Consider the following 18,640-nt stretch of genomic DNA (forward strand, 5'->3'; position numbering starts at 1 on the left):
GGTTGAATATGTTTGTTAGGTGAGAGGTGACAGCCGGGGAAAGGGACTGGAGGAGATGTGATGGAATGGGGTCACTGGTGCAAGTAGTCGGGCGAGAATATGCAAGGAGCCTGCTTACTTCTTCTTCTTTAACTGGGTCAAAGTCAGAGTGAACTAGATGCAGTGGGGGAGGGAGGACAGTGCCTGGTATGAAGAGATTGGGAGATGATTTCCTGTCGGATGTGGTCAATTTTTTCTTTGAAGTAATTGGAAAGTGAAATCACACTTGTGTGTGAGCGCTGCCTATATGGGCAGTATAGCCCCAAATGAAGCAATATACCTTAAAATATCAGGACATAAGTGCCTGCCTGTGTGGGAAGCGGAATCCACCATGGACTAGTGGTGGATTATCTAAAATAATAGATAAAAGGTCAGGATCTGAGATAAGTAAGAGCTTTAAGATAATAAATACAAGGTCAAGATCTGAGATAATAAGTAAGAGCTTTAAGATAATAGATACAAGGTCTAGATCTGAGATAAGAGCTCTGAAATAGATAACCAGTCAGGATCTGAGATAATAACTAAGAGCTTTGAGAGAATAGATAAATGGTCAGGATCTGAGAGAATAAGAGCTTTGAGATAATATCAGATCTGTGGTTAGGATATGAGATAAGTCAGGGCTCTGAGATAATATCAGATACGAGATCGGGATCTGAAATAATAAGTCAGGGCTCTGAGATACTACCAGATATGAGATCGGAATCTGAGATAATAAGTCAGGGCTCTGAGATACTACCAGATATGAGGTCAGATTATGGGAAAATAAGCGCCAGGTCTCTGGGATAATATCAGATATAAGGTCAGGATCTGGGATAGTAAGTCAGGGCTCTGGGATAATATCAGATATGATGTCAGGATCTGGGATAGTAAGTCAGGGCTCTGGGATAATATTAGATATAAGGTCAGGATCTGGGATAGTAAGTCAGGGCTCTGGGATAATATCAGATATCAGGTCGGATCTGGGATAGTAAGTCAGGGCTCTGGGATAATATCAGATATAAAGTCAGGATCTGGGATAGTAAGTCAGGGCTCTGGGATAATATCAGATATGAGGTCAGGATCTGGGATAATAAGTCAGAGCTTTGATATTTGACTTTTGGTTGTAATTTTCCCACATTAGATCCTCTCAGAATGGCGGCAGAAATACGAGGAATCTCAGTCTGAACTTGAATCTTCTATGAAAGAATCGAGATGTCTAAGCACAGAGCTCTTCAAAATGAAGAACGCATACGAGGAGACCCTGGACAGTCTGGAGACGATAAGGAGGGAAAATAAGAACCTGCAGGGTGAGTGCAGCACCCGTGCATGAGCAGCCTCATGTACCGGGAATTATGGGAAATAACCCGCTGTGTCTTATACAGAGGAGATCACGGACCTCACGGAACAAGTGACCATGAGCAGTAAGACCATTCATGAGCTGGAGAAGGCCAAGAAGCAGGTGGAGATGGAGAAGAGCGAAATGCAGGCTTCACTGGAGGAAGCGGAGGTACCCCGCCTGTACATCAGATCACGTGCAGTGCCCGATCACCACAGGCAGGGGGCGGTGAAGTTCTCCTGCTTCATCCCCAGACATGAACACGGACAACCGTGCCCTCCCGACCTATTCAATAAATGGGCTTTTTCTGCTCATATAGGATATGTTCACACAACGCAGTTTTGGACCATTGTGGCAAAAAAACACATTGTGTGAACATATTCTTAGACTGCTGCATTCAGATTTGGGGGGTGGAGTAAATTCCATTTTAAGGTGAAAAATTCCAATTAAAGGGGTGCTCTAGTCTGCAAAAAGTTCCACCATCTGGGTCATAACCTGCTCAATGTGAACCAATGGGAGAGAAAATTGTCCAGATGGACCAACTCCGGGAGAGAGGTGGGATTTTGGTCACGTCCTGTTCTCATCGTCTCGATAGATTATTATATCACCAATCCCCTGTTGTCTGTTTAAAGGCAACTTTGGAGCATGAAGAGGCCAAGATCCTACGCATCCAGCTGGAACTGACCCAAGTGAGGGCTGACATCGAACGCAGGGTGGCAGAGAAGGATGAGGAGATCGAACAGATGAAGAGGAACTACCAGAGGACATTTGAGACCATGCAGACGGCCCTGGATTCTGAGATCAGGAACAGAAACGAGGCTATCAGAATTAAGAAGAAGATGGAGGGCGACCTCAACGAGATGGAGATACAGCTCAGCCATTCACACCGCATCGCGGCAGAAGCTCAAAAATACCTGAGGAACGTTCAAGGACAACTCAAGGTGAGTCTCATGTGGGGTAGAAGATGGCAACAACTCAATCACAGCTGTTGACCTACAATTGACTCCTGCCTTCAGAGTAGTATATGAAATAGTCACTATTGTGTAGTCCTCTCTTCTTTTGGACAGTGGACTTCTGCTGATAAGTCTAGTCATGAAAACTCAAGGTTTGTTGGTTCTTCACCCAAAGCTGTAGAGTCCTCTATCTGGTGGACATTTTGCCTGTTCCCCAGTGACCCTTGGGTTATCTATCTCCTGCTAGGATGCTCAGATCCACCTTGATGATGCTGTCCGTGGACAGGAAGAGCTCAAGGAGCAGCTTGCCATCGTTGAACGTAGAAACAACCTCTTGGTGGTGGAGATCGAGGAGCTGAGGACTTCCCTAGAACAGACAGAGAGATCCAGGAAGATTGCGGAACAGGAGCTCATGGACTCCACCGAGCGAGTTCAGCTCCTGCATTCCCAGGTAAGGGAATGACCTCATGATGCGTTACTTATGGGTGAAGACGGTACATGGTGACCCCAGTGCTGACTATCTACAGATCATCCTGCATGTGATGGTCTTCATCAGTCATGAAGACGTCAGGCCCTCCCATTGACAGGTAGTGACTGTGATGGCAGTGGGTTTTCAGAAAATACTTTTCTTTTCACCAGAACACGAGCCTCATCAGCATCAAGAAGAAGCTGGAGAGCGACGTCTCACAACTGCAAGGTGACATGGAGGACGTGACCAAGGAGGCCAGGGACGCCGAGGAAAAAGCAAAGAAAGCCATCACTGATGTAAGACACGCATGACTCTTATACAGGGATGGAACCTGTAAATCTGTGATCACATCAGGGAAAGTTGTTGTTATTTGGAATTTTCAGGCAGCCATGATGGCCGAGGAACTGAAAAAGGAGCAAGACACCAGCGCCCACCTCGAGAGGATGAAGAAGAATCTGGATCAGATGGTGAAGGATCTGCAATTGCGTCTGGAAGAAGCTGAACAGCTCGCACTTAAGGGCGGCAGGAAACAACTTCAGAAGCTTGAGGCTAGAGTAAGAACCGAGCAAAACCTATAAAATGTACAACAATGTAGCTCGTATACTACTGCCCCATGTGCAAGAATATAACTACTATAATACTGCTCCTATATACAAGAATATAACTACTATAATACTGCCCCCATGTACAAGAATATAACTACTATAATACTGCCCCTATGTACAAGAATATAACTACTGTAATACTGCCCCTATGTACAAGAATATAACTACTATAATACTGCCCCTATGTACAAGAATATAACTACTATAATACTGCCCCTATGTACAAGAATATAACTACTATAATACTGCCCCTATGTACAAGAATATAAATACTATAATACTGCCCCCATGTACAAGAATATAACTACTATAATACTGCCCCTATGTACAAGAATATAACTACTATAATAATGCCCCTATGTACAAGAATATAACTACTATAATACTGCCCCTATGTACAAGAATATAACTACTATAATACTGCCCCCATGTACAAGAATATAACTACTATAATACTGCCCCTATGTACAAGAATATAACTACTATAATACTGCCCCTATGTACAAGAATATAACTACTATAATACTGCCCCTATGTACAAGAATATAACTACTATAATACTGCCCCTATGTACAAGAATATAACTACTATAATACTGCCCCCATGTACAAGAATATAACTACTATAATACTGCCCCCATGTACAAGAATATAACTACTATAATACTGCCCCTATGTACAAGAATATAACTACTATAATACTGCCCCTATGTACAAGAATATAACCACTATAATACTGCCCCTATGTACAAGAATATAACTACTATAATACTGCCCCTATGTACAAGAATATAACTACTGTAATACTGCCCCTATGTACAAGAATTTAACTATTATAATATTGCTTCTATGTATAAGAATATAACTAATATAATACTGCCCCTATGTACAAGAATATAACTACTATAATACTGCTCCTATGTACAAGAATATAACTACTATAATACTGCTCCTACGTACAAGAATATAACTACTATAATACTGCTCCTATGTACAAGAATATAACTACTATAATACTGCTCCTATGTACAAGAATATAACTACTATAATACTGCTCCTATGTACAGGAATATAACTACTATAATACTGCCCCTATGTACAAGAATATAACTACTATAATACTGCTCCTATGTACAAGAATATAACTACTATTATACTGCCCCTATGTACAGGAATATAACTACTATAATACTGCCCCTATGTACAAGAATATAACTACTATAATACTGCCTCCTATGTACAAGAATATAACTACTATAATACTGCCCCTATATACAAGAATATAACTACTATAATACTGCTCCTATGTACAAGAATATAACTACTATAATACTGACCCCCTATGTACAAGAATATAACTACTATAATACTGCCCCTATGTACAAGAATATAACTACTATAATACTGCCCCTATGTACAAGAATATAACTACTATAATACTGCTCCTATGTACAAGAATATAACTACTATTATACTGCCCCTATGTACAGGAATATAACTACTATAATACTGCCCCTATGTACAAGAATATAACTACTATAATACTGCCTCCTATGTACAAGAATATAACTACTATAATACTGCCCCTATATACAAGAATATAACTACTATAATACTGCCCCTATGTACAAGAATATAACTACTATAATACTGCCCCTATGTACAAGAATATAACTACTATAATACTGCCCCTATGTACAAGAATATAACTACTATAATACTGCCCCCATGTACAAGAATATAACTACTATAATACTGCCCCCATGTACAAGAATATAACTACTATAATACTGCCCCTATGTACAAGAATATAACTACTATAATACTGCCCCTATGTACAAGAATATAACCACTATAATACTGCCCCTATGTACAAGAATATAACTACTATAATACTGCCCCTATGTACAAGAATATAACTACTGTAATACTGCCCCTATGTACAAGAATTTAACTATTATAATATTGCTTCTATGTATAAGAATATAACTAATATAATACTGCCCCTATGTACAAGAATATAACTACTATAATACTGCTCCTATGTACAAGAATATAACTACTATAATACTGCTCCTACGTACAAGAATATAACTACTATAATACTGCTCCTATGTACAAGAATATAACTACTATAATACTGCTCCTATGTACAAGAATATAACTACTATAATACTGCTCCTATGTACAGGAATATAACTACTATAATACTGCCCCTATGTACAAGAATATAACTACTATAATACTGCTCCTATGTACAAGAATATAACTACTATTATACTGCCCCTATGTACAGGAATATAACTACTATAATACTGCCCCTATGTACAAGAATATAACTACTATAATACTGCCTCCTATGTACAAGAATATAACTACTATAATACTGCCCCTATATACAAGAATATAACTACTATAATACTGCTCCTATGTACAAGAATATAACTACTATAATACTGACCCCCTATGTACAAGAATATAACTACTATAATACTGCCCCTATGTACAAGAATATAACTACTATAATACTGCCCCTATGTACAAGAATATAACTACTATAATACTGCTCCTATGTACAAGAATATAACTACTATTATACTGCCCCTATGTACAGGAATATAACTACTATAATACTGCCCCTATGTACAAGAATATAACTACTATAATACTGCCTCCTATGTACAAGAATATAACTACTATAATACTGCCCCTATATACAAGAATATAACTACTATAATACTGCTCCTATGTACAAGAATATAACTACTATAATACTGACCCCCTATGTACAAGAATATAACTACTATAATACTGCCCCTATGTACAAGAATATAACTACTATAATACTGCCCCTATGTACAAGAATATAACTACTATAATACTGCTCCTATGTACAAGAATATACCTACTATAATACTGCCCCTATGTACAAGAATATAACTACTATAATACTGCTCCCTATGTACAAGAGTATAACTACTATAATACTGCTCCCTATGTACAAGAATATAACTACTATAATACTGCCCCCTATGTACAAGAATATAACTACTATAATACTTCCCCTATGTACAAGAATATAACTACTATAATACTGCCCCTATGTACAAGAATATAACTACTATAATACTGCCTCCTATGTACAAGAATATAACTACTATAATACTGCCCCTATATACAAGAATATAACTACTATAATACTGCTCCTATGTACAAGAATATAACTACTATAATACTGACCCCCTATGTACAAGAATATAACTACTATAATACTGCCCCTATGTACAAGAATATAACTACTATAATACTGCTCCTACGTACAAGAATATAACTACTATAATACTGCTCCTATGTACAAGAATATAACTACTATAATACTGCTCCTATGTACAAGAATATAACTACTATAATACTGCTCCTATGTACAAGAATATAACTACTATAATACTGCTCCTATGTACAGGAATATAACTACTATAATACTGCCCCTATGTACAAGAATATAACTACTATAATACTGCTCCTATGTACAAGAATATAACTACTATTATACTGCCCCTATGTACAGGAATATAACTACTATAATACTGCCCCTATGTACAAGAATATAACTACTATAATACTGCCTCCTATGTACAAGAATATAACTACTATAATACTGCCCCTATATACAAGAATATAACTACTATAATACTGCTCCTATGTACAAGAATATAACTACTATAATACTGACCCCCTATGTACAAGAATATAACTACTATAATACTGCCCCTATGTACAAGAATATAACTACTATAATACTGCTCCTATGTACAAGAATATAACTACTATAATACTGCTCCTATGTACAAGAATATAACTACTATAATACTGCTCCTATGTACAGGAATATAACTACTATAATACTGCCCCTATGTACAAGAATATAACTACTATAATACTGCTCCTATGTACAAGAATATAACTACTATTATACTGCCCCTATGTACAGGAATATAACTACTATAATACTGCCCCTATGTACAAGAATATAACTACTATAATACTGCCTCCTATGTACAAGAATATAACTACTATAATACTGCCCCTATATACAAGAATATAACTACTATAATACTGCTCCTATGTACAAGAATATAACTACTATAATACTGACCCCCTATGTACAAGAATATAACTACTATAATACTGCCCCTATGTACAAGAATATAACTACTATAATACTGCCCCTGTGTACAAGAATATAACTACTATAATACTGCCCCTATGTACAAGAATATAACTACTATAATACTGCTCCTATGTACAAGAATATAACTACTATTATACTGCCCCTATGTACAGGAATATAACTACTATAATACTGCCCCTATGTACAAGAATATAACTACTATAATACTGCCTCCTATGTACAAGAATATAACTACTATAATACTGCCCCTATATACAAGAATATAACTACTATAATACTGCCCCTATGTACAAGAATATAACTACTATAATACTGCTCCTATGTACAAGAATATAACTACTATAATACTGACCCCCTATGTACAAGAATATAACTACTATAATACTGCCCCTATGTACAAGAATATAACTACTATAATACTGCCCCTATGTACAAGAATATAACTACTATAATACTGCTCCTATGTACAAGAATATACCTACTGTAATACTGCCCCTATGTACAAGAATATAACTACTATAATACTGCTCCCTATGTACAAGAGTATAACTACTATAATACTGCTCCCTATGTACAAGAATATAACTACTATAATACTGCCCCCTATGTACAAGAATATAACTACTATAATACTTCCCCTATGTACAAGAATATAACTACTATAATACTGCCCCTATGTACAAGAATATAACTACTATAATACTGCCTCCTATGTACAAGAATATAACTACTATAATACTGCCCCTATATACAAGAATATAACTACTATAATACTGCTCCTATGTACAAGAATATAACTACTATAATACTGACCCCCTATGTACAAGAATATAACTACTATAATACTGCCCCTATGTACAAGAATATAACTACTATAATACTGCCCCTATGTACAAGAATATAACTACTATAATACTGCTCCTATGTACAAGAATATACCTACTATAATACTGCCCCTATGTACAAGAATATAACTACTATAATACTGCTCCTATGTACAAGAATATAACTACTATAATACTGCTCCCTATGTACAAGAGTATAACTACTATAATACTGCTCCCTATGTACAAGAATATAACTACTATAATACTGCTCCCTATGTACAAGAATATAACTACTATAATACTGCTCCCTATGTACAAGAATATAACTACTATAATACTGCTCCCTATGTACAAGAATATAACTACTATAATACTGCCCCTATGTACAAGAATATAACTACTATAATACTGCTCCTATGTACAAGAATATACCTACTATAATACTGCCCCCCTATGTACAAGAATATAACTACTATAATACTGCCCCTATGTACAAGAATATAACTACTATAATACTGCCCCTATGTACAAGAGTATAACTACTATAATACTGCTCCTATGTACAAGAATATAACTACTATAATACTGCCCCTATGTACAAGAATATAACTACTATAATACTGCTCCTATGTACAAGATTATAACTACTATAATACTGTCCCCTATGTACAAGATTATAACTACTATAATACTGTCCCCTATGTACAAGAATATAACTACTATAATACTGTCCCCTATGTACAAGAATATAACTACTATAATACTGCTCCTATGTACAAGATTATAACTACTATAATACTGTCCCCTATGTACAAGAATATAACTACTATAATACTGCTCCTATGTACAAGAATATAACTACTATAATACTGCCCCTATGTATAAGAATATATAACTACTATAGTACTGCCCCTATGTACAGGAATATAACTACTATAATACTGTCCCCTATGTACAAGATTATAACTACTATAATACTGTCCCCTATGTACAAGAATATAACTACTATAATACTGCTCCTATGTACAAGAATATAACTACTATAATACTGCCCCCTATGTACAAGAATATAACTACTATAATACTGCTCCCTATATACAAGAATATAACTACTATAATACTGCTCCTATATACAAGAATATAACTACTATAATACTGTCCCCTATGTACAAGAATATAACTACTATAATACTGCTCCTATGTACAAGAATATAACTACTATAATACTGCTCCTATGTACAAGAATATAACTACTATAATACTGCCCCTATGTATAAGAATATAACTACTATAGTACTGCCCCTATGTACAAGAATATAACTACTATAATACTGCTCCTATGTACAAGAATATAACTACTATAATACTGCCCCTATGTATAAGAATATAACTACTATAATACTGCCCCCTGTGGCCGGTTTGTGCACAGGTCAGAGCGCTGGAGGCAGAGCTGGATCTGGAGCAGAAGAGAAGTACAGATGTGATTAAGGGCATTAGGAAGTTTGAGAGACGGGTGAAGGAGCTCACGTTCCAGGTAAGAGATGATCCTGGGATCCGGTTGATCCCTCCGCTGATTGTCTTATTAACCTTTTTTCTGTACTTCAGGCTGAGGAGGACAAGAAGAATAATCTGCGGCTGCAGGATCTGGTGGATAAACTGCAGCTGAAAGTCAAGTCCTACAAGAGGCTTACAGAGGAGGCGGTGAGTGTGAACAGCGGGAGGGAGGAGGCGCCGGGGCTGCAGCAGAGGCCAGCAAGTACTGAGCGGCATCATAGGGGTTAAATGTGCACGACCCATTCTGAAGATGATCACTGCTCATAATCCAGTCACCTCCAGAGCTGCACTCACTATTCTGTTGTTACATCATGTCTTATCCTCCAGTCACCTCCAGAGCTGCACTCACTATTCTGCTGTTACATCATGTCTTATCGTCCAGTCACCTCCAGAGCTGCATTCACTATTCTGATGTTACATCATGTCTTATCCTCCACTCACCTCCGGAGCTGCACTCACTATTCTGCTGTTACATTGTGTCTTATCCTCCAGTCACCTCCAGAGCTGCAGTCACTATATCCACCCTAATACCACACAGCAGTGCTCACGATGTACCAGTTCTCCGCCAGCAGGAGGCAGAATACAGCTGTGATGTTCTGTACGCCTAGTGCTAACAGCAGAGCATTATTTTGGTGCCTGCAGCTTTGGATGTGACTAGAGTATAATTAAATATTTCTGGATAGTTACAATGTATCCACTCGTCATTGATGCCACTGATTAACTCTTTCATGTCTCATGTACAGGAGGAACATTCAAACACCCACATGTCCAAGTGCAGGAGGGTTCAGCATGACCTGGAGGAGGCCGAAGAGCGAGCGGACATTGCCGAATCCCAGGTCAACAAGCTGCGGCTGAAGACTCGGGAAACCATCACCACCAAGGTGGGTCCTGCGCGGTCCAGATGTATGCCCCTATTAACACCATTGTAGGTTCTGCAGGGGCAGAGTTTTACCTTATGTACACCAATGGGGACTCTGCAGGGGTGGGGTTCCTGTTGTGAATTCCGCTCTTGGGCTCCCTCCGGTGATTATAAGTGGTAATGTTGTGAGTTCTGATCTTGGGCTCCCTCCGGTGGTTGTAAGTGGTATTGCTGCTCCTTTGGATTTCAGCAATTATCAGGTGCGTCCACTTATTACCAGTTCTGATTGGGCTATTTAATCTGGCTAGACCCTTTCCTTAGTGCCAGTTGTCAATTGTTCTTTGGTGGATTCACATCTCTGCTTGGATTCTCCTGCTATTCTGACCAAATCATCAAAGATAAGTCCTGGCTTGGTTTTTTGCAGTCCACATGCTGTGGACTTAATAGTTCAGTGCATTCTATGTTTTTTCTTGTCCAGCTTTGTCAGTATGGATTTATTCAGTTAAGCTGGAAGCTCTGGAGAAGCAGATTTACCCTCCACACTTTTAGTCAGGTGTGGAGATTTTTGTAATCTCTGTGGTGGATTTTTCTAGTATTTTAATACTGACCGCACAGTATTCTGTCCTGTACTTTCTATCTAGCTAGAGTGGCCTCCTTTGCTAAATCCTGGTTTCATTCTGCGTTTGTTATTTTCCTCTCCCCTCTCAGTCAATATTTGTGGGGGGCTGTCTATCCTTTGGGGATTTTCTCTGAGGCAAGATAGTTTTCCTGTTTCTATCTTTAGGGGTAATTAGTCCTCCGGCTGTGACGAGGTGTCTAGGCAGTGTTAGGAACATCCTACGGCTACTTCTAGTTGTTGTGTTAAGTTCAGGGTCTGCGGTCAGTACAGGTACCACCTCCTCCAGAGCACGTCCCATGTTGCTCCTAAACCACCAGATCATAACAGGTTCCATAGTCCCACCAATGAAGGTTCCGCATAGGCGGGGCTTACCTTATTAACATGTAGCTTAGTCGTGTCCATATCTCGCATAGCCAGTTATGGAGAGTAAGTCTATGAATACTGAATGCAGCACTAAATGTGACTGGAGTATAGGATTTATGAGCGCAGCTCTGGATGTGAATTGTGTAGAAGAATTGTGACTGCAGCTCTGCATGTGAGGAGAGGATAAGATTTATGAATGCAGCTCTGTGTGTAACTGGCTAATGTAATTTATGATGCAGCTTGTGAGGACACAGCATTTCTTCTTAATCATGCCAGGTGTAAATTCCGTAAGCTCGGAAGCATAGCTGTCGTGGACTCTGTAAAATCCTATTACCGGTAAGTAAAAACCGGTTTTTAGGAACCACCTCACATTTGAAGTCACTTTGAGGGGTGTATATGACAGAAAATACCCAAAAGTGACGCCATTATAAAAACTGCACCCCTCAAGGTGCTCAAAACCACATTCAAGAAGTTTATTAACCCTTCAGGTGCTTCACAGGAATGAATGGAATGTGGAAGGAAAAAATAAGCATTTACTTTTCTTTCACAAAAATTTTCCTTTAGACCTATTTTTTTTTACTTTCGCAAGGGTAACAGGAGAAAGTGGACTATACATTTTGTTTTGCAATTACTCCTGAGCACGCAGATACCCCATATGTGGCACACAGCAGGGAGCGAAAGGAAAGGTGCGCCATTTGACTCTTTGAATGTAAAATATGCTGGAATAATTAGTGATTGCCATGTCGTGTTTGGAGAGCCCCTGATGTGCCTAAACAGTGAAAACCCTCCACAAGTGACACCATTTTGGAACTTATCTACATGTGTATTGAGCACATTGAGACCACAGGTGCTTCACAGAAGTTTATAGCGTAGAGCCGTGGAAATAAAAAAAAAATCACATTTTTCCCGAATAAATCTATTTTTGCTCCATATTTTGAAATTTCATAAAGGTAAAAGGTGAAATTGCTCCATACAATTTGTTGTGCAATTTCTCCTGAGCACGCCGTATGTGGGGGTAAACCACTGTTTGAGCGCACAACAAGGCTCAGGAGGGAAGGAGCGCCATTTGACTTTTGGAATGCAAAATTGTCAGCAATCGATAGCAGAAGCCATGTTGATGGGTAGCACGGTGGCACAGTGGTTAGCACTGCAGCCTTGCAGCGCTGGAGTCCTGGGTTCAAACCCCACCAAGGACAACATCTGCAAAGAGTTTGTATGTTCTCTCCGTGTTTGCGTGGGTTTCCTCCGGGTACTATGATTTTCTCCCACATTCCAAAGACATACTGATAGGGAATTTAGATTGTGAGCCCCAACGGTGACAGCGATGATAATGTGTGCAAAATGTAAAGCGCTGCGGAATATGTTAGCGCTATATAAAAATAAAGATTATTATTATTATAGACTATTGTCTCTTCTGGTGGGTTAAATTGATATTTGTAAATTGATGAATGGATTGTTATTTACCTCTTATATCAGCTCCTGCAGTTTATTGGACTGTTATCTTTGCAAATCAATGACGCAGGGTCACTGAACAATGATGTTTGCTGATACGTTGATTACACATTATACCAGGCCATGCAGTTTGTTGACTTGCAAACATTGGATGATGAATTATACCCCCACCATTGGCACTCCGCTTTTGGTGGGCACCCACAAAAGATAACAGCAAGCATAGTAAGCTGACCGAGAGCAGTGAGGTATGAGGCCAGGTGACCTGATTGTCCCAACCTGGATTCTTCAAGACGTCTTTGAGGGTTCAGCGATGGTCATTGGAGCAGATCTGTGTTCTTCCAGCTGGGGTCGTGGTCCCCTAAGCTGACATTCTGTAGATTTACTGGGACCAGAGGAAAAGTCTCCGTATATAGTTCACAAGTATCTTCAAGCCATCATTCACAGGGGGCAGGGGTGATGATGTTGACCCGCAGCGTTAAATTATTTATAGTTTATCCTTCATTGTTTGCAAGTCAACAAACTGCATGGCCTGGTATAATGTGTAATCTACATATCAGCAAACATCATTGTTCAGTGACCCTGCGTCCCTGATCAGGAGCTGATGTAAGAGGTAAATAGCAACCATTCATCAATTTACAAAAAGTATAATTAACCCCTTAACGTCCAATGACGGGCATAGCCCTTCATTTCTGGGTGTCAGTGCCCGCACCAGGATGGGCTATACCCCTCATGCATTTAAACTATCACTGCGAGTAAAAACACAGTGGTAGTTCAGGGCCGACAGCTGTCTGTGAAAATAGTGAAATAAAGTCCATAAAGGGACTAGGTAAAAAAAGAAAACATTTAAAAAAAAATATGTACAAAAATATATATATTACAAAATAATAATAATAATAAAAAAATCCACTAAGAAATACACATTTTTATGTAAAAAAAAATTAAATAAACAAAAAAAGTACACGTTTGGTATCGCCGCGTTGGGAACAATCTGCTCTATAAAAGTGTCACACTATTTAACCCCTTCAGTGAACACCGTAAAAAAAAAAAAAAACAACAAAATAGTATCACTGAAAACACCAACTTGTCCCGCAAAAAACGAACCGCCGTACAGCTCCGTCAGCAGCAAAAATAAAAAAGTTATAACACTCAGAATAAAGCGAAGCAAAAATTGTTTTTTTCTATAAAAATATCTATTGTGTAAAAACGCCAAAACATGAAGAAAAAATATATAAATGTGGCATTGTTGTAATCATACTGTCCAGAAGAATAAAGCTGTCTTATCGATTTTACCACACGCGGAACGGAGAAAAGAAAAATCCGGAATTGCTGTTTTTTTTGTTCACTCTGCCTCCACAAAAATCGGAATAGAAAGTGATCAAAAAATGTCACGTGCCCAAAAATGGTACCGATAAAAACGTCACTTCTAGCACTTAGGGGGCTCTGTATATGGAGTCCGCAAACTATTCTAGGAAAATCTGTGCTGCAGAAGGCAAATGGCTAAAAGAAAAATTTAGCAGAAAAAATGTGTTTTTTTTCTTAACTCTGTTATAAACTTCTGTAGAGCACCTGATGGTTCAAGATGCTCATGACACATATAGATAAGCTCCTTGAGGGGTTTAGTTTCCAAAATGGTATCACTTGTGGGAGGTTTCCACTGTTAAGGAACATCAGGGGGTCTCCAAAAGTGACATGGTGTCCGATCTCAATTCGAGCCAATTTTGTGTTCAAAAAGTCAAACCTTTCTTCATCCCTTCCGAGCTCTGCCATGCGCCCAAACAGTAGTTTACCCCCACATATGGGGTATCAGCGTACTCAGAAGAAATTACACAATAAATATTGGCATCCATTTTCTTCTGTTTCCTTTTTTAAAATAAAAATATTGGTGCTAAAATATGATTTTCGAGGAAACAATGTGATTTTTAATTTTCACGGCTCTACGTTATAAAGTTCTGTGAAGTACCTGGGGGTTCAAGATGCTCACCACATATCTAGATAAGTTCCGTGGGGGGGTCTAGTTTCCAAAATGGGGTCACTTGTGTGGGGTTTCCACTGTTTAGGTACATCAGGGGCTCTTCAAACGTAACATAATGCCACCAGGCCCTGCTGTGCCCGCAGCTCCTACAAACAGGCAGGACCCCGCCGCAGTAACAGCTCCTATAATGCCGCTGTCCACGCCCTATATACCTGGAGCGGCCTGGCTTCCTGTTATGGTTTCCAATGGCAAGGAAACATCAGAAGCATAGAATAAACGGACAAGCTCTCGGGTGATGGAAACTAGAGCTGACCGCGATGCTAAACCTACACACCACACTAGAAGTAGCCAGGGGGCATTCCTGCGTTGTCTCTAGATGCCGCGCGCCAGCCGGAGAACTAACTACCCCTGGTAGAAGAAAACACAGTCCTGGCTTGCCTCCAGAGAATGTCCCCACAGGAGATAGCAGCCCCCCACATATAATAACAGTGAGAGCAGATGAAAAGACACACGTAGTATGAAAGCAGATTTAGCACAGAGAGGCCCGCTAACTAAATAGCAGAAAGATACAACAGAGGACTTCGCGGTCAGCTGCAAAACCCTTCAAAACACCATCCTGAAATTACCTTAACTCATGTGACAACTCATGCCACTGGAGTGGTAATTTCAGCCCAACAAGAGCTTCCAGCTGCAGAGATTCACATAAGTGCAAACTGGACAAAACATACAAAAATAGGCTTAAGGACTAAAGTGTCCAACTTAGCTGAGCAGAAAACTGGGAGCAGGAACATGCAACAGAATCACTCTGGATACATTGATGGCCAGCATTAGAATGACTGAGGAGCAAGGTTAAATAGGATACTCCCACATCCTGATAGGAACAGGTGAACTGAGAAGGCAAAGCTTGCAGGACACCAGTACCACAAGAGACCACCGGGGGAGCCCACGAACCGAATCACAACAGGCTCCCCAAAAGCGACATGGCATCTGATCTCAATTCCAGCCAATTCTGCATTGAAAAAGTCAAACGGCGCTCTTTCCCTTCCGAGCTCTGCCATGCGCCCAAACAGTGGTTTACCCCCACATATGGGGTATCAGCATACTCAGGACAAATTGTACAACTTTTGGGGTCCAATTTCTTCTTTTACCCTTGGGAAAATAAAAAATTTCGGGCAAAAAGATCCATTTTGTGGAAAAAATATGATTTTTTATTTTCACGACTCTACGTTATAAACTTCTGTGAAGCACTTGGGGGTTCAAAGTGCTCACCACACATCTAGATAAGTTCCTTGGGGGGTCTAGTTTCCAAAATGGGGTCACTTGTGGGGGGTTTCCACTGTTTAGGAACATCAGGAGCTCTGCAAACGCGACATGGCATCCGCTCTCAATTCCAGTCAATTTTACGTTCAAAACCTCAAACGGCGCTCCTTCCCTTCCGAGCCCTGCCATGCACCTAAAGAGTGGTTTACCTGCACATATAGGGTATCGGTGTACTCAGGACAAATTGTACAACAAATATTGTGGTTCATTTCCTCCTGTTACCCATGACAAAATATAAAATATTTTGTCCGAAGTTAAACTTTTGTGAAAAAAAGTGAAATGTTCATTTTTTCCCTTCCACATTGCTTCAATTCCTGTGAAGCACTTGAAGGGTTAATAAACTTCTTGAATGTGGTTTTGCGCACCTTGAGGGGTGCAGTTTTTAGAATGGTGTCACTTTTGGGTGTTTTCTGTCTTGTACACCCCTCAGTGACGTTAAATGTGAGATGGTCCCTAAAAAAATGGTTTTGTGAATTTTGTTGTAAAAATGAGAAATCGCTGGTCAACTTTTAACCCTTATAACTTTCTAACAAAAAAAAAGCTTAAAAAATTGTGCTGATGTGAAGTCGACATGTGGGAAATGTTATGTAGTAACTATTTTGTGTGACATAATGCTTTGATTTAGGGGTACAAAAAATAAAAGTTTGAAAATTGTGAAATTTTCAATAAATTTTGAAGAAATGTTACCACTATCATAAAGTACAATATGTCACAAAAAACATTTTCAGAATCACCAGGATCCATGGAAGCGTTCCAGAGCTATTACCTCATAAAGTGACAGTGGTCAGATTTCAAAATTAAGGCCTGGTCATTAACCTACAAAGTGGCTTTGTCCTTAAGGGGTTAAGAAGGAATGCTGTGTCGTCACATCACACAGCTCCAAATGTCACTGGAGTATATAATTTATGATGCAGCTTTGGATGTGAGTGGAGTATAGGATTTATGATGCAGCTTTGGATATGACTGGAGTATAGGATTTATGAGTGCAGCTTTGGATGTGAGTGGAGTATAGGATTTATGAGCGCAGCTCTGGATGTGACTGGAGTGTACGCTGAGGTGCTTTTGTCTCATTGGCTTCCTTTGTGATTTTAGGTGTTTATGACGACTCAGGAATAAGTCCACAGACGGGAAGATGGCGGTCGCGGTGACCGGAAGACGCTGACTACATCCACGGGACTGAAATCAATTCTGTCTGGCGGCTGTTATCAGGAGCATTTATCCCACAGCGTCAGATGGGCTTAGAGATGGCGGATATCGGGGCGTGGGGATGGCGGGTATTTGGGCATGGAGATGGTGGGTATCGAGGCGTGGGGAGAAAAAGGTATCGTGGCTTGGTGGGTATCATGGCGTGGGGATCACAGGTATCAGTGGTAGAGATGGGGGGTATCGGGGCGTGGGGATGGCGGGTATCGGGGTGTGGAGATGGCGTGGGGGTAGTGTGTATCGGGGTGTGGGGGTGGCGTGTATTGGTGTGTGGGGGTGGTGGTGGCGGGTATAGGGGCATGGAGATGGCGAGTATCGGGGCGTGGATAAGATGGGTATTGGGCCGTGGAGGTGGCGGGTATCAGGGCGTGGGGGTGGCGGGTATAGTGGCATGGAGATGGTGGGTATTGGGGCATGGGGGTGGTGGGTATCGGGGCATGGAGATGGCAGGTATCGGGGCGTGGGGATGGCGGGTATCAGGTGTGGGGGTGGCGGGAATAGGGCATGGGGATGGCGGGTATCGGGGCGTGGGGATGGCGGGTGTCGGTTAATGGGGGTGGTGGTAGCAGGTATAGGGCATGGAGATGGCGGGTATCGGGGCGTGGACAAGGTGGGTATCGGGGCATGGAGGTGGCGAGTATCGGGGCATGGAGGTGGCGAGTATCGGGGCATGGACAAGGTGGGTATCCGGGCGTATGGATGGCGGGTATCGGTTCATGGGGGTGGCAGGTGCTGTGGGCGGGAATTTCCTGTAGAGATCTCTGGTGAATGTCACGTGAAGCCACGAATATCCGCCATCACTAATGGAGAATCACGCCGTTGGTGGCGTTGTGCTTCAGAGGGGGAGGGGCTCTCCTGACCGCCGGCTCCCAGTACCCACAATGCCCCTGCACCCTGAC

General features: G+C 40.3%; 1 protein-coding gene across 1 annotated transcript in view; it reads left to right on the top strand.

Annotated features, from left to right (window-relative positions):
• Positions 1-17,805, top strand: part of LOC143766776 (myosin-3-like) — a 59,731-nt gene extending 41,926 nt beyond the window's left edge. Inside the window, exons 32-41 of the mRNA XM_077254727.1 lie at positions 1,160-1,325; positions 1,401-1,525; positions 1,987-2,295; positions 2,555-2,758; positions 2,947-3,072; positions 3,160-3,330; positions 9,829-9,933; positions 10,005-10,100; positions 10,697-10,834; positions 17,631-17,805. Of these exons, the coding sequence (XP_077110842.1) occupies positions 1,160-1,325; positions 1,401-1,525; positions 1,987-2,295; positions 2,555-2,758; positions 2,947-3,072; positions 3,160-3,330; positions 9,829-9,933; positions 10,005-10,100; positions 10,697-10,834; positions 17,631-17,654 (1,464 nt within the window). The 3' untranslated portion in view covers positions 17,655-17,805. The remainder of the gene's footprint in view (positions 1-1,159; positions 1,326-1,400; positions 1,526-1,986; positions 2,296-2,554; positions 2,759-2,946; positions 3,073-3,159; positions 3,331-9,828; positions 9,934-10,004; positions 10,101-10,696; positions 10,835-17,630) is intronic.
• Positions 17,806-18,640: the final 835 nt, after the last annotated feature.

This window comes from Ranitomeya variabilis, chromosome 4, assembly GCF_051348905.1.
Source record: "Ranitomeya variabilis isolate aRanVar5 chromosome 4, aRanVar5.hap1, whole genome shotgun sequence".
In the NCBI taxonomy this organism is placed as follows: domain Eukaryota; kingdom Metazoa; phylum Chordata; class Amphibia; order Anura; family Dendrobatidae; genus Ranitomeya; species Ranitomeya variabilis.